This window comes from Eschrichtius robustus, chromosome 9 (genome assembly GCF_028021215.1).
Source record: "Eschrichtius robustus isolate mEscRob2 chromosome 9, mEscRob2.pri, whole genome shotgun sequence".
Lineage (NCBI taxonomy): Eukaryota > Metazoa > Chordata > Mammalia > Artiodactyla > Eschrichtiidae > Eschrichtius > Eschrichtius robustus.
This window is the reverse complement of record NC_090832.1, coordinates 37842527-37866519: the sequence shown is the minus strand read 5'-3', so window position 1 is coordinate 37866519 and position 23993 is coordinate 37842527. Positions and strand designations below refer to the sequence as shown.

Below are 23993 nucleotides of genomic sequence, written 5' to 3'. Positions count from 1 at the left end.
TCGTTTTCACAAGACTTCAATTCATTTTCGGTACTCTTAAGAAGAGAATCGTCAATAAATAGAAAAGAATATTTTGATAGAGAATGATGCCTTTCTGTAGGCAAGTGAAGGGGAAAAAATAGTTGGAAGGAAGCACATCTTTTAAATAAGAAGGACTGAGCTGTGACTGATGCTCTTGCAACATCAGCACCATTTCTAGAATGAACTACTGTCCTGCCCACCACCCCACTTCATCCTCACCTTTTCACCACTGTAACAAAATTATTGAATTGTTTCTTCCCCATATTTGTGTTCCCAACGTCTACTTCTGTGTCCTCTTACACTTCGGGGAAGAATATCCCTTCTTTGTAAAGGAGACAGAGGAACTAAGTGTTCTTTCTATGTAAAAGTAATGATGAGTATTTTTCTGTATCTCAGTGTTTTCTTCTAGACAGTGACTTTTCCACCAGTAGCCTCTTGGACTTGTGCATTACAAAAGCTGCAAAGAGCTCTTTGGAAGCAATCCAAAGGAAATAGGTACATATACTTAAAGGTGTTTTATTTAGACTTAGAGGTTTATTTATATTTGTCTCCACAAATTCTAAGCAGTATTGATCTATGTACTTGCCAGGATAAAACAAGACAAGAGACAAATCTTACCACTTAAAAAAAATCTCTCATGAGAATAAAGTACAACTAAAATATCTTTAAAAGCTCCTTCATCTAAATGCATGGCTAATATACCTCTACTGTAAATTCAGGGTACAATGAATTTTGGATTAGCATTAGCAAACCACCAAAGAGGACACGTCCACGTCTTTTATAGTGCTGTGTAGGTTTCTGAACAGCATTTAGAAATTTTTAAAATAAATTGTATGAATTATGAGTCCACTGTTTTTTATTCTAGAACATCCTCTTAAAGAATACCAAATACGGTGTTTTGGCAATGATTGATTAGGTGGCCAAGAGAATTTCCTTAAGAGGCAGCAAGGTTTAGTGGGAAGGCATGCATTCAGACAAAAAATAGGTTTGAAACCTAGTTTCATCCTTAATAAAAATAACTGATGCAGTTATATATGCACTCTCAGCCTCATTTTTTCTTCTGTTACATAAGGATAATAATCTCTCCTTCTAAGTGTCCTTGAGGCATAGTCTAGGTAATAAATACAAAAGTTTTATTTCCTTTCTTTTTGCAGTATATATATTTTCTCAAACTTAACAGTAAGTTGAAGAATTTATAATGGACTAACAGATACACTTATCTTCAAAATGAAAAGATTTAAGAGGTCTTACAGAGAAATTTTCTGTTAATTAGTATTTCATTGCATCTCTAGTTATGGTCCTTCTCAATAACTGAAAGATGGCTCTCTAAAGTCCAGCATCAGTGACATTAACGCTTGGCTTATCTCCATCTTGCTACCATTTTGGGTCATATTCCCATGAATTATTCTCTCCCAGAGAATGAATGAAAAAAGGAAAGGACATAAAGCTTTATTAGCATTTCTGGTAATAAATTTAACTAAGAGACATTTTGAAGTATGGATCAAAATGTGATTGGGCTCCCAATTCAACTCTATTCACAAGTTAAAATCTTTGGAGGCAAGCGAAGATACTATCCAAGTCAGCATTTCCAAATTTGGGAAAATGATAGTGTCAGGACCGGGGTGGGCTGCACACATAGGTGGGATACTGACTGGCAGTAATGGTGGGGAACCATTGAGGAGAACGTTTCAGTGTTCCTGAAATGTCACCAAGCCTTCAGTATCATCAGCACCTCTGCCTCCATGCCAATTAAAAATCCACATAAATGTACTTTAGAAGCAAAGGAAATGGTGGCCTTCAGATGAGTGCCAAAATGGCAGTAACATCTTCTCTTGAAATAGCTAACCTGTTCTTTACATCCCTGTGTCCCTAGAGGGAATGCAGATCACTTTTCAAAGCTCTTAGACGGGAAAGGAACACTCACAAAATGGGAAAAGATACCTGCAGGGTGGGAACAAATGAGAAAGTGAGAAAACAGCAGGAAAAGCTGCCTGAAGAGGTTTCAGTACATCAAAAACTATAAAGTCAGTGAGAAGTTGATCTTTCATTATTGTAACCAGCTGAGAAAATTCTGCCTCTAGCATATGCTAGTAAGGGTGTGAAAGAGAGAAGACTCATTTTGCCAAACTTAGATCCCACTCATGGCTGATGAGTCCTAACTTTGGAAGTAAAAAAATAATCAAGACTTTTGAGCCTGGAGGTTCAATTAACTTTAACAGCACGGCAGCTTCCTTACTGAATTCTTTCTTTCTTTTCCTTTCAATCTTTCCTTTCCTTTCCCTCCCTCCCTCCCTCCTCTTCCTTCCTTCCATACAGCTCTTTCAGAACATTACAAGGATCACCTTGAAACAAAATTCTTTGTATTCCCAACGCAGACTTTCTTCTCTAGCTGAGAGTTAATACGCATTTCTTGAGCAGAAACAGTGACGATATTGGGGCTTAACATATCCCTTTCCCACAAGAAGAAAACAATGGACCAAGATAACTTATATATATATACACACACACACACACACGCGCGCGCGCGCGCGCACACATACACACCAGTTATAACATTATGATCTCAAAAAAGGAATGGAATTAATCAGGAAAAGCTTAGAAGGGGTAGCCCAAAATATTAATTTAAATACAGAGATAAATGCAGGATGTTAATAAGAAGTATTGAGGAGGATTTCATTAAAATGTAATTTTTGCAACAATGCTCAGGATGCAGACCAGTTGTAGAATAACATAAAACATTTATCTGGACTAAGGAGGCAATTAGGATAAGACTTAGAAAAGTGAAATAATGGCCTTTGTTGCAACATAGACATGAGAAACCTGTTTTCAGGCAAGAAACAATGAAAACATGTAATAGCAATGAACTTGAAACATTTTGTACTAAATCTTTAGTGAATCTTTCCACATAGTGGGAAGAAACACGTTTTGTTTTTAAAACTAGATTTTATAAATCCAAATATCAGATTTTCCTCATTGATTTTAGAGGAATGGTTGTAATGTTTTGCATGCTCACAGAAATATTTTCTTGATTTTTCCTTGAATAACTGAAGACAGGAGCCAGGAACTGGAGTTAACACTACCTATGGTGCCATATTGAATTATGATCCATAATCAGCCAAATCCCAAAGTTACCCATAGTTGAGGATTCTAGAAGAAAGTAGGGGCACAAGTATATTTTTGATGTTCCATCTACTTTTCTTAAGTTTATCATATAGTAGGATGAATTACATCTTTGGATTTTGAGGTTGGTAGATATGAACTTCCTTATGTTCTAGGCTGCATTCCTGTATATGCAACATTCATTCAACTTGTCAAATAAAGTGCATTTGTAATTTTGGTTATCTTCTCAAAACCGTATTTTCTTAGCTCCTTCTTCCTGGCATCTTGAACAATATGATTTGCTTTCACTAATTCTTGTGTTACCAGGATAAATTTGGCATTAGGGTTTTTATATGTGTGAGCAGGTTTGCATAGATTTAAGCATGTATTAACAGAAGAAAACAGCTATGTTTAAGGTTAGAATATTAAGTTCACCAGCTGGAAATAAGCTGTGAATGATTATAATTTCAAAGAATTTTTCAGAATTTCCTATGAATTAGTATCCACATATAGATATTGGCAATGAGATATAACACAGTGCTTTCTGATGATCTTATAAACTTTAACTCAGTGTATATGTGGTTGTAAAAAAAAAAAAAAAGAGTTCATTGAGAATAAGTGATTCTTGGTGTCAAATATAGCCTTCCTCACTATCCCAACTCCTGCATCCTCAGCTAATTAAGGATGCCATTCAATCACAGGGTTTTCTAACTACTTCTCTTAGTCCCAATGTCTAAATACATATGCTTTTATTAATATAAATATTTTGACCTTCCAGAGTATTTTTATTGTTGTTAAAGTTTGCTTCTTACCATTCAATGTGCTTGCTTGGCATTCCTCTAATATCAGCACCAGAAGTATGTTTTAATGTAATGTTGACTTGTTCCCATTCTTACTCTGAGAGTATTAAAATAATATAAAGTATTACTCTGAGGTGATCCTGGTCCCACCTCCCTGGACACTTAGGGAACTCAGCAGAATAGTCTAGGGTGATTAAGATGAAGTATTTGGATTTTATAGCATCTGTGTGATCACCTCCATCGTGACTATTTTTAACACAGCACCTGTACTGGTCTCACCACATGTTTCCTGCACTGTCCACCCCAATCCTACAGGAGACTTGATTATGTTTTCTGTAATATATCTCTGTTCATGTTTGATAGAGCCAATGTCCTGTCCCTGATCAAAAATCTTTCAATAAGCCAGGATGTTTGGTTTGGCATTTAAGTCACTCCCCAAACTGTCCTCAACTTATCTTTCTGAAGTGATTTTACACACTACTCCTTCTTAAAAAGTCTCATCTCATAAAAATAAGGCTACTTACTTGTCCTTAAATACACGAGTATTCTTAGCTCTACAATTTTGATTATTTGGTCCACGCCAGTTAAAATGGTCTTTTCCCCCCAGGCTGTGGACCTATCTAACCTGGCTCTTATTTTAAACCCCAGCTAGATTTCCCATCTCTAAGAGGCTGCCCCACCAGAGTCCACAGGCATCACACCCTCCGAGTTCCCAGACACAGATTGTCCACACCTCTCATTAGGTGCTTATCAAATGCTTCCTTTTATTGTTACATTTTATCTCTATACCTTGCCCTCCAAAAGAGACAATAAGTCCTGTAATGTTAGAGATTGCATCTTACATCTCTTCTCATCGTCATGGCCTGGTAGAGTGTTTTGCATATGGTATATGAATAATTAATATTTGTTAGTAACTATACTGATAACTATAACCTAATGCCATTTACTAAGAAGCATAGTTTCTAGACTTTCAGATACTAAGCAATCCATAAAGGCGAGAGTATCAATTTTTAATATTATTATTTCAAAAGAAGAACTAAGTAATAGAAAACTCCAGAAATTTAAGAAAATATTTCAGATTTTTTAAACTGCAACTGAAAGCGTCTCACTCTTACCTCCACCTTCTAATCTTTGCAATATCGAATTGATTGTTTACTATTAGAATAGATTATGCAGCAAATGCCATAAATTGTGAAAGTAAATTGTAGTTTTTTGTTGAAATTCTCAGACATTACTAGTATCATTTTCTCATTTACTTTTCAACCGTCTTTTTAAAATTATCAAATGCTTATTATTTGTTGAGCAATTAGGCTTCTTGTGTTGCCCTGAATACATACAACCCCATCAGAAACAACTTTTTAATGCTGATAACAGCTTCCATGTAATATATCAGACCCTGCTATTTTGAAAAATGACATGACCAATAATGGGGTCCTTTAATCTGAACTTTTTGAAGAGTTACTAAGAGAGATGAATAAATATATTGATACAAATTACACTATACTACTCTGAACATATAATTATTAAAGTCTTTTTAGATATAAAAGTTTTTTAATCTTACAATTCTGAGCCTATCTTGTATCCTTTTCAGTGTGAATTCATTGATAATATACAAGATTTGGTTTGTGGTTTTATGCCTTATTTTGTGCTATCAAGACTTATTCTTTGTCTCAAAAGTCCTTATAATTTTGAACTCAAAATTACAAAATATATGGGAATTAAATAACCTATTGATTATGCATGGAGAAGGTCATACTCAGGAATTTCTGTTGCACTTAAGGGGACTTAAGGAGACCTTTCTGTTGTCTATTTTACAAGCAGGAATTTATATTTTGTGCTTAAAATAAGGCACACATGCTTATGTGTGCCTTATTTTATGCTTACACAGAGACCTTTTGTTTAAATATCCACAAGAAAATAAATAAGAATGTAAGATAATGCCAGAAACTTTCCAGTTAATGATCACTGGTTGAATATATGTACTTACTTACATTTCATCCTGAAACTCTACCAAGTGGTATTAAAGAATAAAAAAATGATAACACAGTAAAAAGAGAACGGACAAGAAGTGTCAACAGTTTTTGGAAGACAGAAAATAGACAGAGGATTAGCAAGTGACATAGCAAAATGGAAAAACCTAAAACTTATGATCATGCAGTGGGTTCCAGTGTACAGATTTGACCCATAAAACACTTGGAAAAGTCAGGATTTAGAAGTGGAAGGTGTATGTGAGGTACAGGATTGAAAATGCGAATGAACTGAATAATCTATTCAAGGGGCAGCTAGACTGCCCTGAGGCGCTTCCTTTAGTCTATGCAACGAGGCTTCTCCTCTGGACTGGTTAAGACTCTTGAAGCACAGGCAGGCATGAGTTAAGTTTCTGAATACATGAGCATTAAATTAAATACTGTATGCTGAAAAAAAAAGCCTGCATATTATGTAGCAAGGGCATCAGCTCCTCCCCAGTTCAGCCCAAGGAGGCTGTGGTCTGATGTGTACCCCATAAGTAAAGTGGAAGACCCAGAACAAATCCTACCAATCCCTACAGACCTAGCATGTGGAAGGCCCTGCTCAGTCATCATATGTGAAGGATACCAGCTGATCAGCCCACTAATGCATGACAAACTGCCAATCAAGTTTTAGTTTCTCTTTGGTATGAAAGGACAACTTTTGTGAAAGACTTCTAAGAAACAGCTCCAACAAGAAAGTCAGGGGCAAAAATAAACATAATAGAAACTATTCAGGCGTTCCCACTGGCTGTTCCCTCTGCTTGGAATGCTTTTCCCCGTATCTGCTCTCTTTACTCCTACACTTCATTCAGAACTCGTGCAAATACAAAATAATGAGACATCTTTTCCTACTATTATATTTAATATTGTGTTACACTCCCCATCACCCAGTTCTTGGCTATTCTATTTCTTTACTTGAGCTTATATTTCTGCATATATTAATCACTACACAGACATTTTGATATGTTCATGTATTTATTGTCCATCTACCCCACCCCAAAATGAACACTCATAAAGGTAGGAACACTGCCTATCGCACAGAGTAGATCCTTGATAATTACTGTTAATATTATCTACTTATCTGTTTACTTATGTAGTAAAAATAAGTAACTTGGATAAAGCAAAAACAATGTAGGAAACACAATTTTAAAAGAATAAGTATTCAGAGAATAAGAAAATTTATAGCCAAGAAACAATTCAAATATATTAACTATACAAAAGCAACAATTAGAGAAGAATTAGCTCTTAAAAGTTCCAAATATTAAAAATTAAAGATATAGTTCAATATAAGTTTGGGAAGACTTGGTAAAGAAAATCTCCAAGAGAGTAAAGATAAATATAAGATATGAACAATATGAAAGAAAAAATAAGAATGTAAGAGATCAATCCTGAAAGACAAATGTCTGACTAATAGGAGTTTCCTGCAGTAACACAAAAGAGTAGAGGGGAGGGAACAATTAAGGATATAATGTAGGTTGTTTTCTAGAAAGGAAGGAAAGCGCTCTTGGATGGAAAGTCCCTCCAGATGCTCTACAAACTAAGTGAAAAAGAAACTCATCAAGATACTGTTTTACTGAATTTCAGAACTTGAAGCTAAAAAGATTTTCTACATCAATAAACCTCAAAAATATAACCTGGAACCAAAGTAAGTTACAGAGTATATATATATTTTAAAACCTAAAAAACCAGCATTTTATATTATTAATAACTATGCAAATATCCAGTAAAACTACAAAAAGCTTTCATGAGAATAATGACACCAAAATCATGATAGTAACTATCTGTGGAGAGAGAGGGGGGAAATCATATTTTGGAAGACTACAGAGGAAGCATCATTTATATGTATAAAATTTTATTTAAAAAATGACTTTAAGCAAATATAACATAAGATTTAATGAAACTGAGTGGTGGGTATAATGGTATTATTATAATATCCTCTATACTTTTTGATGTTTTTGAAATATTTCACTGTTTAAAACAAAAAGATGTGGGGCTTCCCTGGTGGCGCAGTGGTTGAGAGTCTGCCTGCCGGTGCAGGGGACACGGGATCGAGCCCTGGTCTGGGAAGATCCCACATGCCACGGAGCAGCTAGGCCCGTGAGCCACAATTACTGAGCCTGCGTGTCTGGAGCTTGTGCTCCGCAACAAGAGAGGCCGCAATAGTGAGAGGCCGGCGCACCGCGATGAAGAGTGGCCCCCACTTGCCGTAACTAGAGAGAGCCCTTGCACAGAAACGAACACCCAACACAGCCATAAATAAATGGATAAATAAATAAATAAATAAAAGGATCATCACATTTAAAAAAAAAAATGCAAGAAACCAAAAGAAAGAAAACAGGTTACATAAAAAATTACAGGGAACAAAATGATATCAGATTTCTTAACTGTAAAAATGGAAATTAGAAGATAATGGAGAAACGGCCACCCAGTTCTGAGAGAAGATTTTCAACCAAGAAGCACATATCCAACCAAAATATCAGTCAATTAATATAAAAGTAGGGTAAAAACACTTCAGACTTAAAATCATTCACCTATTCTTAAGAAAGTAGTGAATTATGTACTCTGTGAAATAAGAGAGCAAACCAGGTAAGAGAAAGACATGAGAGCTGTTAAGAAAAAAATTGCACTGGAAACTTGTTAAAAGTGGCAAGATAAATTTTATTTTAGCTGCTGTAGTAGAGAAGACAGACTTCAGTACAGAGCTGAACTCCATGCCCACAAATTTGATTACCTAGGTGAAATGGACACATTTCTTTAAAGTCACAACCTGCCAAAACTCACACAAGAAGAAATTTGAATACGCCTATATCTATTAAATAAATTGAATCAATTGATATATATATATATATCTCAATTAATAACTTTTCAAAACAAAAAGCACCAAGCCCAGATGGGTTCACTGGTGAATTCCACCAAGCATTTAAGAAAGAAATTATTCCAATTTTCTGCAATCTCTTCCAGAAGACAGAAACAGACGGAAAACTACCTGATTCTATGAGGTGGCATTAACCTAATGCCAAAACCAAAGACAATACAGGAAAATAACACTACTTTTTACAAATATAGATGCAAGTATCCTAACAAAATGTTTTCAAACAAAATGAATTCAACAATGTACAAAAATAATTACACACCGCAACCAAGTGGGATTTATACTAGACTGGTTCACTATTCAAAAATCAACTAATGCAATAAAAAACAGACACTTTTGGCCACTTAGCAGGTAGCTCCAGCCACAGGCTTTATTTTGAGATTTATTCTGCCTGAGTCAGAAACCAGTTTGCTGTATCTCCCAGGTTCCAAGGGATACTTTGAAGCCTTTCTCAACAGGCTTGAAGAGAAGAGACCTTACCCCCTCCCTTACCACCACTTTATGGAGATGACGAGACTCATAACATAGCTCTCTCCAAAGGAATGCTCTTTCCAGTCTCCAAATTCCCTGATCACTTATGCTCAGCCCTTTCATATGTTCAGTTTAAGTGACTATATCTTAATATTCCCTATGCAGGATCTGCCTGGTCAATCTGGTACCTCATTTTGGCGTGACAGTAGTTGGCATCTATTATCTTGAGGTTCTACCACTGAGACTGAAATAATTCCTTTTCCACCATTGATCCTCTCTGTTAGAATCTTCCCCCATGACTTGCTGAATACTAGGATGTGTCTGATGCATTCTCTTCCTGGAAAACAACATTCGTCCCTGTGCTATTGACAGCTCCACATTTGTGTATGTGATTTCAAGGTCGCTAGTGCAGAAACTACCATCATTCCATTTGTAGCTGCACATCACCTAACATGCTGAACCTCATCTAAAGAGTTGTTGACTTAACTATTTTCACCCTGCAATAATTTGCTGATGATATTTTCTAAGAAGTATTGTGACCAATTTTATATTAGGAGTTGGCAAGATTGAAAAGGTCCTGATTTTTTAAAATAATAATAAGTGGGGGGGGGGGACAAGAAATAATGTGTTTTATTAAGTAAAGTTCTCACTTATTTTAACCACTAACCACATTATTGTGTTAAATTTTTCCAAACTGATGTACAGTTTTAACATTTAAAATGTGAAAAAGGTAAATATTCTCAGGGAGAGGAAAATAGCAGACTGAAGATGAACTGCACTTGATAAAAATAGTTTAAAACACTCCCTTTGTAATATTTACAAGCCCTAAAAGCTAAGACTTCTCAGTGTAACAATGTAAGTCTGACAATTCTACTAATAAGTATTTTTATTTGTATCACTGCAGTCAGGCAAACCTTCATAAATGAAATCGATAGACATAATTTTCAGGTGGAACTGACAGTCTGACTTTAGATGCTACCTTTCTGCCTATGAAATACAGCAAGGGGAGGGGAAAAAAATCCACATTTCAAAATGGGAAACTCAAAAGCAAGTCAGTCCGAATAAGCGAACTTAACATTTACGAAGTAATTCTCATCCTTATAAATTGCCTTCTTGCAGGAAACAGACCTTATCCTGACTTTTAATATTTCAATGCACCGATCTTGGTGGATGGAGAATGGACCGGGATGTACGGTGACATCAGTGACACCTGCCCCAGACTGGGCCCCAGAAGACCATCGCTACATCACGGTCTCAGGGTGTTTTCTGGAGTACCAGTACATAGAAGTGGCTCACAGTTCCCTCCAGATTGTCCTCGCAGTAAGTGTTGACAGCCAACCACTCCTTCTAGTGTTTCCGGAACCGTTTTATTTCTGTGCAAACTCAGTGCACACAGTTGCAACCCGTGGGTAAAATGTGGCTCTGTGCTTTTTCCTAATCAGTGCCACTTTTAACAGGGATTTGTCAGGTTAAACCCGGCTGTGCTGTGGACCGAGTGCTTCTTTCTGGCTGTGCTGCTAACTCTGGGAATTCCCCTCTCCCTTTGCCCTAGCTGCTTCTTAGATTTCCCCTAGGTACCATCCATCTCTTTTTATCACCCCCCCCCCCACCTTTTGCAAAACAATTCAGCTTTTCTATAAATTCCACTTCTAGACTATCATGCCCCTATTTTTCATAGTATTATGCCAATGAAGAACCCTCCCTCTACAAGAAGGCAGTTGGAATTATAAATAACTCCTTTGTTGTTGAAGAACTTTCACTAAAGCTAAATGCATACTTCTGTGGGATTCATAAAGTTAAGGCAACTTTATTATACATGTCTCCATTTATTTATTACAGATTGTGTATGTGCAGAGCTACGTATATTTTCTTATTTCTTTATTTTATTCTCAAATAAAATGTTCTGGGTAGAATGGCACCAATTGGTTCACATAAAATTCTTCTGGAATTTAAAAAGAAACTATGTGAGTGTGTGTATTAGGTTATGTAACTAATGTATAGTTATTAGATTTTTTTAAATGAGGAATATATGTATATAAACATATACATACACACACATACATAATCACAATGGGCTTTGTACGCTGTGCTAGTAAACACTTCCCAAGTCTCTGTGACTAAAAACCACAAAGGTTTATTCTCATGGGTCGGCAGGAAGTTTTACCAATCACTGTCACTAAGGAAACAAGGCTAGGGGCACAGCCACTATCTCAGTCATCACGGGTTGCCATGCCAGAGAGCAAGGATAGATCTGGAGTGTCTACATTGGCACAAAAATGCTCCTCCTTGGGAGGAGAAGCTCATCATTGCTCCTAGTTCATTGTCCAGAACTAGACACACAGTCCTACACAATCACAAATTGGTCAGGAAGGAGGGAGAACTGTAAATATTTGAAGAATAGCATAAATTATTTCCACAATATTTGAATTATGTTCTTGGCTCAAGCACTGAGTGATCTCCCTTGAATATGTCCAAGCTGAAGCACTTCTTAATTAAAAAAACAAAAATAAAAAACCTTCTCTAATAGTCTGAAACTCTAAAACTGTTCATTTTGATTATTTTTAAGTAAAGATAGATTTGATGGGATGGAAGTAGTCATTTCACTGTTTAAAATTCATTTAGGTGAAGTATTCATTCTCACATGGGAAAAGTAAAGTATTTCTGGTATTTGGCGACAGATTAAATGCCTTCATATATGTGTTAGAGAGGAGTTTTAGAGATAATATTCCTTCCTTGGAACTCCCTCTTTCTACTGTACCCAGAATTTTTGGAAAACTTCCACTTATGCATCAGGGATGATGTAAACATATAGTCTGTGTGCATGGATAGGTATATGTGACTATTTTAGAGAGTTATTTGAATTAATGTGTGTAAGTATAAACTATATTCACAGATTTATTAAACCCCACATAAAATTTTGGCTTGCAGATAATTTGCTAAAGAAATACATTTGGACATGGAAGCATGTGTTGAGTCTGTCATACTGCCCAAAGAAAAAATATTTTTACATAAGGAAAAACCATCTGTAAAGGCAAAGTGGCTAGAGTGCAAAGAAGATGGATGAAGTGTCCCTAAGAGCAGATGTGACCAATATATCAAGCTACTGGCTCTCACTTCTCCTGTCTGCATTGCCCCCCGTTGAGTGGAGCAATCGTTTGAGCAGGCCATCACAGGATGTGGCATCCGTACCTCTCCCCTTTCCACCTGTTCTTCTTCCTGGGGTAGTTCTTTTACTATGCTGACTGGATCACCTGAGAGAGTAAGTCAGCAACAGATACCCAAGCCAGTTTTTCGGAAAAGTTTCAACACACTTTGTCTTTGGGCTTGTTATTGTCTAGTTGGCCTTGGGGTGAAAGCATTTGCTATGCAGAAAACTTAGCACATCTTAACTAGAATTTTAGAATGCAAACCAAAATGGGGCTTATCTTGAACAATTTGCTCCACCTAGTTATTGGAAGCCTTCCCACTAAATGTTCCTATAGTCATCCTGATCACTTCTGCTGGCATGTTTCAGGGGTGAAATTGTGGCTCCAATCTCTGCTTCTCCCCTTTTCGTGTTACCCAAATCATCTTCCTGGCAATCCAATGTTTAGTTCCGTCCAGTCCGGTGAACACTTCCTGAGTGCATGTCCCCTGCTGGCATCTAGAGAAACAAATGACAGCATCTCTGACCTTGAGGCTGTCATAATCAGAAATGGGCGTGGTTCCTCAGGGTACAAACCTGGGGCAGACAGGCACACTTTGGGAATGTGGTACACAGAGAATACGTTTGTGCCATTTATGGCATCACCTTGGCGTCTTAATTCCATCCTGCTTTTTGTGAAGTCAGCTAAACTCCCACACCTCTCTTTGTTTTCACCAGCCTTTGAAGCTGCCCTCTCTTCCAGAATATCTGGCTTAGATCTGCTTTCATAAACCGCTGCTGTCCCAGCTACTGCTCTTAACTCCAAATCTCTCTAGCTCTTTTTCTCCACCTTCACTCAGCCTGTCTTTCACAGATTCCTGACCCCCAGCACACCTGTCACCCAGTTGTTCGGTTTTCTGCCAATCAACTCCTAGCTGATTTTGAAATTAGCATTCACGAAGCCCCCATTTGCATCACACATTTATAAGGTATCTCCCATCTCCAGCCAAAGGAAGACGAGTATTATATCCATATAATTGGGAAGAGGGGTTGTTAATCACACAGACTCCAGCCGAGAAGAAAGGACTGCCAGAGCACCATAATGATGAGCCAGGTGTGAGATTTCGAGCTTTCTCCTTCTCCAGCAGCATTTTCTTCTGGTTAGGATCAGATATCACATTCAAAGGGAATACAGGTGTGGATAGTTTTAATAAAATCAAAAATAAAAAAAATCTTCACTTACAAAATAGATAAAATAAATATGTATGGAAAGAGCCAAGGAAGAGATTAACTACAGAGATGGTGCTGTTTACATTACAAAACAATTAATCTTATTTCTTCAAACAATGTGTGATTGCAACTGTACGGTTTACAAAATGCATTTACGGGAATTTAATCTTTCCACTTATGTAACAGTCCTGTGAGGTCAGCAGAACAGATTAAAAGCCTTTCCCAAGATTTCTTAGCTAGTAAATGGGGAAGGTGGACATGCTGTCCTAAGTTTTTCTCTGGTACCAAGGAAAGGAAATAGGCTTAAATCTGCATGCCGGCATCAGCTGATGGATAACAGATTCATGAAACCCCAAAATTCAGACCTCTCTTCAGTAGCAAAGAATGCCATGATTAATTAGCTTTGTCTCCCATGGGTAAGGGGAAGGGAGGTGTATATATCTCATGTTTGTTACGCACACACATTATACCTCACTTCCTATAACCAACACAATGAAGAGGGAGTATGTTTCACAAAGAAATGTAAATAAGTGAATCATTAAGGGAAACTTCTATTGTACTAACTAAAGTAGCTTTTTATTTTGAAACATATGTTAAAATTCCAAATAATTCATGGGAAAACAAAAGCAAATACTTAATCCCTTTCTTCTCCAGCTACCTCCAGAGGACCAGTATCTCCAAATTTTATATGAACTTCTCCAACCAAAATTGCCAGGCTTTGTTTTTCTTTATTTCCTTTACTTCTGACACACTTCTAAGTTCATAGCAGGTTGACTATTAATTTTTTTAAGAGACCAGTAGAAGATGTTGGTAAAAATATAAATAAGTTTACTCTTTCCTACAGCCATTAAAAGTGGCTTAGAAACTGTATACAAAGTAGCAGGGAAGAAAACTTTAGAAAAGTTTCTGGTGCCCTGTTCATAGCCAAAAAATAGGTTCACTGTCCAGTTTAAGCTTCAGTTATATCTATTCCCTATTCATAAAACTCTGTACTCTGTAGAGTGCAGGAAATGATAGAAATCATTGTTCAACATATCGTGGTACCAAAAACTATTTTTTTTTAAAATAAATTTATTTATTTATTTATTTAATTTTGTCTGTGTTGGGTCTTCGTTTCTGTGCGAGGGCTTTCTCTAGTTGCGGCAAGCGGGGGCCACTCTTCATCGCGGTGCGCGGGCCTCTCACTATCGTGGCCTGTCTTGTTGCAGAGCACAGGCTCCAGACGCGCAGGCTCAGTAGTTGTGGCTAACGGGCCTAGTTGCTCCGCGGCATGTGGGATCTTCCCAGAACCAGGGCTCGAACCCGTGTGCCCTGCATTGGCAGGCAGACTCTCAACCACTGCGCCACCAGGGAAGCCCCCAAGAACTTTTGAAAGTAAAATATATGCCTTTCAGATGGATAGAGTCACAGATGTTTCCAATTATTTCCAGTTAATGATATATAACACGTTGGCCATTTGGCTTGCTAAGACTTGCCTAGGAATACCACTGGTGAAGAAATTTGCAAAAATTTTGACTGCCTTTATCCAAGTTGACTTGGGGTTGTGCTGGGAATGGCACATGGTGTTTCTCTGGATGTTGCTGAAGTGTGTGGTGCATGCATATGAGAGTAAAGGGCCTTATTGCTCACGCTGACTTTTTCTCCTATAATCTGGAAACACTTATCCACAGAGGTCTGATTTTCAAAGATTTGGGTTCCGATTTTCACGTAGTCTAGGACGTTGCTATTAAAGTGGTAAATATTAAATCTAAGTTGTGAACTTGCACCATTTTAAAGGGACGAGTGGGAGAAATGGTGTGAGCTGATACCCAGCTACTGCTGCATTCAGAAGTGCAACGGTTGCAATGTGGATATTCTCTATTACATTTATTTGAGTTGAAAAATTAAGACAGTTTTTTTAAGACAAAAAGTAAGTTTGATTTGGTTGATTTGTTTTACAGTGAAAAATGATTTAGCCATTTATGTTATTGGAGTCACCATTTTGCATAAACTAAATTAGCCAGACCTGCAGCTCCATAGTTTGATAAGAATACACTCAAAGCACATGTTTTTAATTGACAAAAATATATTGAAATTAAATAATATTTCCCACATATTTTACATACACCAGATTAATCTAGGTGCCTTTATGAGAAAGAGTTACAAGCATAATTGCTGTTTATTATATCTGGTGGTGTTTTTTGTATACTTTCCAGAAATTGCTGTTGCAAACTGGGCAATTTCCAATTCTTTGCTTTCATTATAATTGAAGGAAAACCTCATAGATTTGCCAATTGGTAGATTACTTGAAATAATTCTTCTGATAGGTAAATATGTAAATGTGGCACCCAACTTGGGAGAAGCTGCAGAAGTTGAGTGATGTCATTATAACAAAAGCCCTTTAATACTTCTCTATTTTTGAAAGAACAAGATTTTTCCATGCTTAAACCTAAAACAAAAGCAACTAGAATAGAATTCATGCTAAACTCTGCCTCATTCTAGTATTAATCAGAAATGCATTTCAAATGAAATTTTATTTTTTACGTAATTATTTTGATCAACATTTGTAATAGACTATGGTGTTTTGATCTATTGTGTAAAATAATAATTGTGGTGATGGCTCAAATGAGAATACATTTTTATGTTCTCACCCCCCCCTAAAAAGAGAGAAATATGTGAGGTGATGAATATGTTAATTAACTAGATAGTGTGAATCTTTTTATAATGTATATCAATTCACCACAATGTACACTTTCAGTATCTTACAATTTTATTTGTCAGTTATACCTCAGTAAAGCTGAAAAAAAATTTAAATGTCAAAAAAGGCCCATTTTTAACACTTAGTGCCTTATGGACATGGGAAGGAAAGATCGATTTTAAATTTATACATATTCTATTTAACACATACAAATTTATATATATGTATGTGTATATATATATATATATATATATATATATATATAAATATATATAGTTGTACAGAGAAATATGATAGAATGATCAATATAAAACTTTCAAGTAAATAAACATACCACATTAGGAAAAAATTCTGTGGAAACTGGAACTACATAAAATTTATGATTGTTATAGAAGAGTATGTACATGTGTTTTTACATGAAAGAAAGTGAACTTCACATCATAGTGGTATTCAAATTTCATTGGATATATTTATAAGAATAATGTATCTTTAAAATATATTAATATTTATAATATGCCAAAATAAATAGCCCTTTTGAAGCCTTTTAGACTAATGATGAAAATATCAAATATGAATTTCAAATGTACCTAGTTTCAAGTGGATTTTTAAAAATTTCTTTCAGGGTATGAGGGAAGAGAAATGTTTGGAAGCCACTATTCTAAAGCACTGGTTATTTCTTTCTTTATTCCTTTCTTCCATTTCTTCCTTTCTTTTTCTTCCTTCCTTCTTTCCTTCCTCCCTCCCTTCCTCCCTCCCTCCCTCCCTCCCACAGTCCATAGAGACAGCCACAGAGTGGGGAGCAGGCATTTAATTCTCGGGGAGGGCTGACAGGGATGTCCCCTGTCCCCTTGGGGCCCCTACCCATTCCCCTAAAGCAGTGTTGCTAACACTAGCTGAGACTAGGAATTACTTACCCAGTTGTTTAAAAGATTACCATAAACATAATATACTTCTGGAAGTTTTTTGTCCTTAGGCCTGAGGTAGGGCCAAGGTGGATATATTTTTCAAAATTTTCACCAGAAATATTAGTCCCTTCCCTTTTCTTTTACTACTGATTCCTCAAATGTCCTGAATTGCTCAGAAACACAAGGTGTTTGGTCAAGAAGATGATTCTATATGCCAAGATGGTACCATAGCTCTGGTTGTTCCACCAACTCCTTTCTGGGCCTTAAGAGTCATTTCCCTTCCAGTACTGCAGGGTAAAGCACATAGTTATGTGACTAGTTAGTCAGTCACATAACTAACCTGTGGTCAAATACTGAATCTGTGTACTTACACTGTGCCTACCATATCTCCACACTGAAGAGTGAGTTGGTATAGAGCTAGGACTGCAAACTGAGTCGTCTGATTCTAGTCCAATGTGCAAAACCGTACAACAGTTTTCTTCTTAGCACAAAACTGCTTGTTGTCTGCGATGGAAATGGACAGAATGACAAGCACTCGGTTTCTTTCCTAGCTCCCAGGATGGTTCAACAGCTTTGCTGCTTGGCTTCAAATATTATACACAGTGCTCCAACTCTAGTTCTCTTGGGTACTCAGATACACAGGCTTGCTTGTCAATAAAGGAAATAAATGTGATTTGTCTTTCTGCAACATCAGAATAGTTTATACAAATAGTCACAAATATATGAGAAGAAAAACCAAATCACAATTGTAAACAGGGGATTTTTCCAATGGACAAAGTTGCTTAATTAAGAGAATGAAGGCAGTAAACAGAATCGGGAAAGGACAGTTCTTGGTACAACTGAGTGCTCCAAAACACATAAACCATGTTCCACAAGCTAAGTTTAGAACCCCAACTGGATTTATGCCTGAATAGCAAGAAATACCAAGACCAATTGATACTTCTGAAATGGGCACGTGTTTAAATTTCTAATCTATTCTCAATTCCTCTGGACGATAACAAATTCATTTGAACACTATCCCTTCAGAGCATAACACCTTAATGTCTTATCCACAGATGTCAATCAAGTTTTGGTAAAAATAAACCCTGAACAATCAGTTATCATGCCCTTTATTTTATTTTGCTTTATTCCTGAAAGGTGCCCTTGTAAATTGGTGAGCAGTTCTGCGAGTCTGGGAACAAGCAGAGTGCAAGAACTTGAACAGCCTCTAAAGTCAAATTAAATCTAAGAATTTTTTGCCTTTAATATTCACTGGTATTCTCTACATGCAAATTCAGAAATATCAGGTAAAATATTCACAGTCCGGGAGTAACAATCCTTAAATCTTACACCCAGCTGCATAATAAACTATTTTGTAATTATGAACTAAATGAGATAATGTCTAAGAAATTGCCTTGAAAACAATAAAAGTGGTATTATTTATTTTCTCCTTAGCTCAGTTTTTTCCACTGTTCCGAAGAACACTGTTATTTAGTCAGGCTAACTCACAGTGATGTGCAAAAATGAACTAAAGTTTACTTACTCCTCGGATAGAGCTGTGATTCTTAAATCCAGTGTGATACTATTTAGTGTATCGACACACCAGCCTACATGGGGGCAAGTTTTATCCCATATCAACCATTATCATCAGATTGCAATATCTGCTTCTATATGTAATGTTTGAAGCACTTGCTTACTCCCAAAACATAATATCACTTGATCTACGAGAATGCTTGGAAACATCATGGAATAAAAATACCAATATATTTAAGATGGTAGTGAGGATTATAGCCTGCAACAAATCATTAATAATTGGGTTTTCTTGAATAATATTAGATTTAAGTTTTGCCAGTCCTACAAATTAGATTTAAATTACTTCCATAGAGTACTGTACAATGAATGATGTGCAATCCCATTTCTTATATTTAATTTTAGTCATAAATTATCTCAGAAAGAAATAAAGTATCAATATATAAAATATAGTAAAATGAAGTATTTTTTTGAAAAACATGACAAGCTGTTGAACAAAGGTTACCATCTTCCTTTGTCATATATAGTATCATTGCCTTTAAGACGTCTTTCCACTCATGATCAGTTACTATGATAAAAATTTTTTAAGAAATAAGTCTTTGATGGCAATTTCCTCTTCACAGGAACTTCTACACACAGTGGTAGAATAATAATAGTAGAATGTGTTAGTGTTTTCAAATAACAGCAAGCCATTCTCAAAAGAAGGATGTAAAGATGATTTATAATGATAGCTATAATACAAGGGATAATTTATTGTTTAGTGTGTTATACATGAGTGAAAAGGAATAAAACTATGGGCAAACACACTTAAGCTAAATATTGTTTACGCAGTAGAAAAAGAGCCATCTGTAATATTCCTTCTGTACATTTGCTTTTACCAGTCCTACAAATAGGATTTTAAACTCTACTGTTCTCAACCCACACATTCTTCCACAGAACTGGGTGTATGATTCCCAGTCCTCATTATTCTCTTGCTTATTCCAGTCCTTGTGGCTCCATGGCTACATCTGTCCCGACTCCCACTCATTGTTAAATTCCTCTCAAGCAGTAACCCTTCGAGTCAAGACCACAACTTTTCATACACATATGTTTCTCACTTCTATTCTTCTCCTAACAATTCATAATATTATATTGTATTGTACTTAATGAGGGAGTTCTTTCTCACATGACTCTTTTGGTTAATGCTAACTGCAAATACGGCTCCATCCACGTTAATAATCCAATGCATTTCTATATCACTGAATTTTAGAGAAATATTTGATTGCTGTAAGTCAATCTTTCTCAAGCTTTTCCTAGAAAATCCCTTCCAGTGTTACATTTTACTTATTCATCTATTAGATTGTAAAATCTATTCATCACAATCCCACTGATGTTAAGATTTTTACAGTAAACAATGCCTTGCCAAAGTTTGATGGGCATGACGCATTATCATCAGTGTTCCCTCTATACAAATTAGTTCACATAAACCTTGAAATTTGGGGGGGTGTTTTTTAAAGTTCATTCAATGGGGAACGTCTAGAATAGTATCAATGAAAATATGATTTTGTGTATCATTATTTTAACTCTAGTGTGTAAAACATTTTCACATATAAGTTATTGTGTTGTGTTCAACAACCGTAAACAGGATTAACTCTGAGTGCCCTGCCAGTGTGGCTGTGACAGTTATTTGATCATTTAAGTTATGAATGAAAAATCATTGAAAGCTCTGTTTAAATGAATCTACAAGAACATTTACCTGAGATTAATCTTCAATTTTATTTTCCTTTTGTGATCCATTACAGTTTTTTTTTTTCCCCTTTAGATCCCATATGCTTACAGATGTTAATCTCCAGAGAAGCACAATGATTCTCCCAACAAAGGCGGTTTGTTGCTTGGCTTTGCTTTGCTGAAACCTGGTCAGAGGCTCTGATGACAGATAGTCTGCTTGTCAGCTTTGCTTCATGAATCCAAAGAAAATGGAACTTATCAGGAGCTGAGCCTCAAGCGCTACCTGCACCCCTTATTTGGGCCCTTTCATGCTAGGTTGGCAGAGGTCTTAGTCTTTCATCATTCGGTTCACTGACAGAAAGAGCAGGGAGCTGTTGCCCGTTTAGGTACCACTCTGCAGACTGCTATATTGCGAAATAAACAAACAATATATTTTTAGGGCACCACCTGCAGCAAGCAGCTGTACCAAACAGAGCAGAACCACAAAGGATGTGATTTGTTCCATTTAACATAAAGCCTTGAGGTTTGAGAAGAGAGGGAGGAGAAGGTTCTATGTATACAACCCACACAGCCACAGTTTAAACTGAAGCTGATACTCTTTTCTAGATTGGAATTGAGGTATCATTATATCTTTCCTCCTTTCCCACCCCGCAACCTCTGGTTGAAAACAGTTCTATTATTGGGGTTATAACTGTTAACTGAGAAAATCATTCTCCTCTGCCAGTAAACTTCCTCTTCCATTCAAGGGCAGTTTTCTCTCAGGGCAACCTATACTGAAATGCCAACATCTGCTGTATCTAAGCTGTATATAAATGGTGTCTGGCATTTACATGATGCCAATGACTTGATTAGAGAAACTCATACACTTGGCTTACACAAAATTTTCTTATCTGCAGCTTTCATCTATTTCAGTCTTTCTTCAGGATCTGTGTGCTTCTCTAAATGTGCCACACAAGTCCAAAATACTCTGAAAGCTGAACTTTAGCTCTTATTTTGATTGACGATCAGTTCTTGTATTAACTCCTATCTCTCCAGGCATTAAAACTGTGTACTGCATCATGATAAAATTCTACCACGTGCGCCTTGTCTGAGTACCTAGAATTTTGAGGCTGATGCAAGGGATATTTTAAGTACTTGCTTTTCCTCTAGATTTAAAGATCTCCTCATTCTCTTAATGGCTATTGATTCTGACCTCACAAACCAAAGTCACCATGTCATTTTGAGTTCTTCCAGGTGAGCTGGGATAAATACAATTAAATTATAGATGATCTGGAGGCAATCCAGCTAGTTACAAATTGAGGTCATTTTAAGTACAGAGAGGGACAGTTACCTTTAGTATTAGAATGGACACCAAGAATTATACAATAATTTTGCTTTTGTCTTGACAATGAGCACATTTTACAGAGAGAAAAACTCCTCTAAATATTTAGGAGGTGAACTAGAACAGCGTTCTTAACTCTTCTACCACTGACTAGTTTCTTATTCTAGGAGAAAAGTTCATTAACCATCTTTTTGTGCCTCATGAACACTCTTTGGTAAGACTAGTAGCTACTGCCCCAGGACTCAGAGAAGTGAGATGAAGGAATTACAAATCTTCAGTGATGCATGCTTTTAGCTAATAGAGGAAATCAGATCTCGTGAGTCAGGAAACTTAAGTTTCCTTTGTTATCGTCACCTTCATCATTAAGATAATGACCTTTACGACTACTGGGCACAAAATAAATTCCGACCAAAGTGTCTTCAAGAATGTTTAATGTAGGAACTGCTTCCATCTCTTTCACCTTTCTAACATATTAAAGGGAATTTTCTGGAAAAAGCTCCCAGACTGGGTTTTGTTAAATTATGTCGGCTTCTGAATCCTTTTCAGTCAACTTTCTACTTTATGATTATGGGACAGTGCTTTTAACGGTAAATCCTTGAAACTTTGGAAGAAGGAAGGGAAATATCTCTAGTGCCAAAGAACAAAAGAGGACCTTTAGTTGGAGCATATTTATGTTCTACAAAACTAACAGTCAGTTAGATTGATCTTTAATGAGTTGTTACAGTATACTGAATATTCTTCAGGGCTCTCTGGGGAATATTAAAAGAAGAGAGCGTAAGCCTTCATGACTACAGAGCCTTGTCTCTGTAGAGTCAGCAATTTTAAAATGACAGCCTTATCCAATAATAAATACAACTCTGCAAGTATGTCCAACTAACTGGTTTTTAATCTGCCAATCTTGGAAAGGCCTCTCTTCTCTGAGCCAGACAGTACTTTATTTAATTGAAAATATATGGACATTTCAAAACACCAAGAACAGAGACTGGCTGAAGTGTTCAACACAGTCAATGATCATTTTTACCCCCATAACATCTCAGGCCAAAGTTAGGAACCTCCAGTTGGCTGAGGGATTTGCTCCCATAGTCCAGAGATGGCACTGTTCACTCTGGCTGGAAAAAGAAAGAAGATCATATCCTCAAACCCCTGTCTCAGCAGGTTTGCCCAGGCTCCAATCCAGCAAAAGGGAAACCTACAATGACCCTTTATATCCTCTGTCTGGGGTAAGACTGCAGGCCCATGATGCAATTTGATTTCAAATTCTACCCATGATGTAATCACATTTCACTTTTATTTTGCTTTATTTTGTAGTCAAAGAGCAAGTTTTTAAATAGATAAGAAACAAGAGTCAAAGGAGAATAAAAAAAGTGACCTCCAACTAGATGAAACTCTCTGTATTAGTCATTTATTTTCAGTATATAGGGATCTTGGGAAGAGTTTAGCAAGATTTGATTACCCTTATTAAAAACATTGGGCATTCTTCAGGTCCCTTCAGAAGGAAAAAAATCTTTACACATCTGGTGCCAGCTTTATATCAGGCCCAATTTGGAGATTTTCCTAAAAAATAGGCCAGCACTGGCGTTCTTCTTTCCCAAGCTCCTGGCTCATCCCCTGCATCATCACTACCGTCTTCTTTTTTCATTTGTCCTTTCTTGTTACCTCCCACCTTGTAGTGCAGCTGGCTGATGCCTCTAAATGCCTATAGGTCAATTGGGGAATGATCAAAACCAAGACAAATCCTAATGTAGCTCTCCGCCTCTCAAGGACCTTAAAAGCTAAGAGAAGTTAGACTTACAAATTTCTCAGTAATCTAGGGGTGGCATTGTCACCTTGTTTAAATCTGTATTTCCTTAATTACTCAGAAACATGAGGCTCTTTCCATGTGCTTTGCAGAAATTCAGGTTTTACTTTCTGTGAACTCTTTAGTCATACCTTTTGTCTATTTTTCAAGTTTTGAAAAATATTTGTTAGTTTAAAATAATATTCTGAAAAGCCATCTTCTTGAGGTTATTATTCTTCCATTCTTTCCCTTAGCTTTGTTGTGTCTTCCATCTTGATGTGGTCATATTTATCAAATATCTTCCTTTAAGACGTGCTTTTTAAACCTTACTTAAGGAAGATTTTACCCACCTAGATATCTCAAAAATACACTCCTATATTTGTTCTAAAACAAATATTCTAAACATTTGCTTTTCACATTTACCTCTTTAATTTATTTTAGATTTACTTTTCTTTATTAGTGTGATGTTTG

At 36.5% G+C, this 23993-nt stretch overlaps 1 protein-coding gene across 1 annotated transcript in view; it reads left to right on the top strand.

Annotated features, from left to right (window-relative positions):
* NKAIN2 (sodium/potassium transporting ATPase interacting 2) overlaps positions 1-23993 on the top strand; it is a 437604-nt gene that overhangs the window by 281007 nt on the left and 132604 nt on the right. Inside the window, exon 2 of the mRNA XM_068551153.1 lies at positions 10392-10592. Coding sequence (XP_068407254.1) covers positions 10425-10592 — 168 coding nt within the window. The 5' untranslated portion in view covers positions 10392-10424. The remainder of the gene's footprint in view (positions 1-10391; positions 10593-23993) is intronic.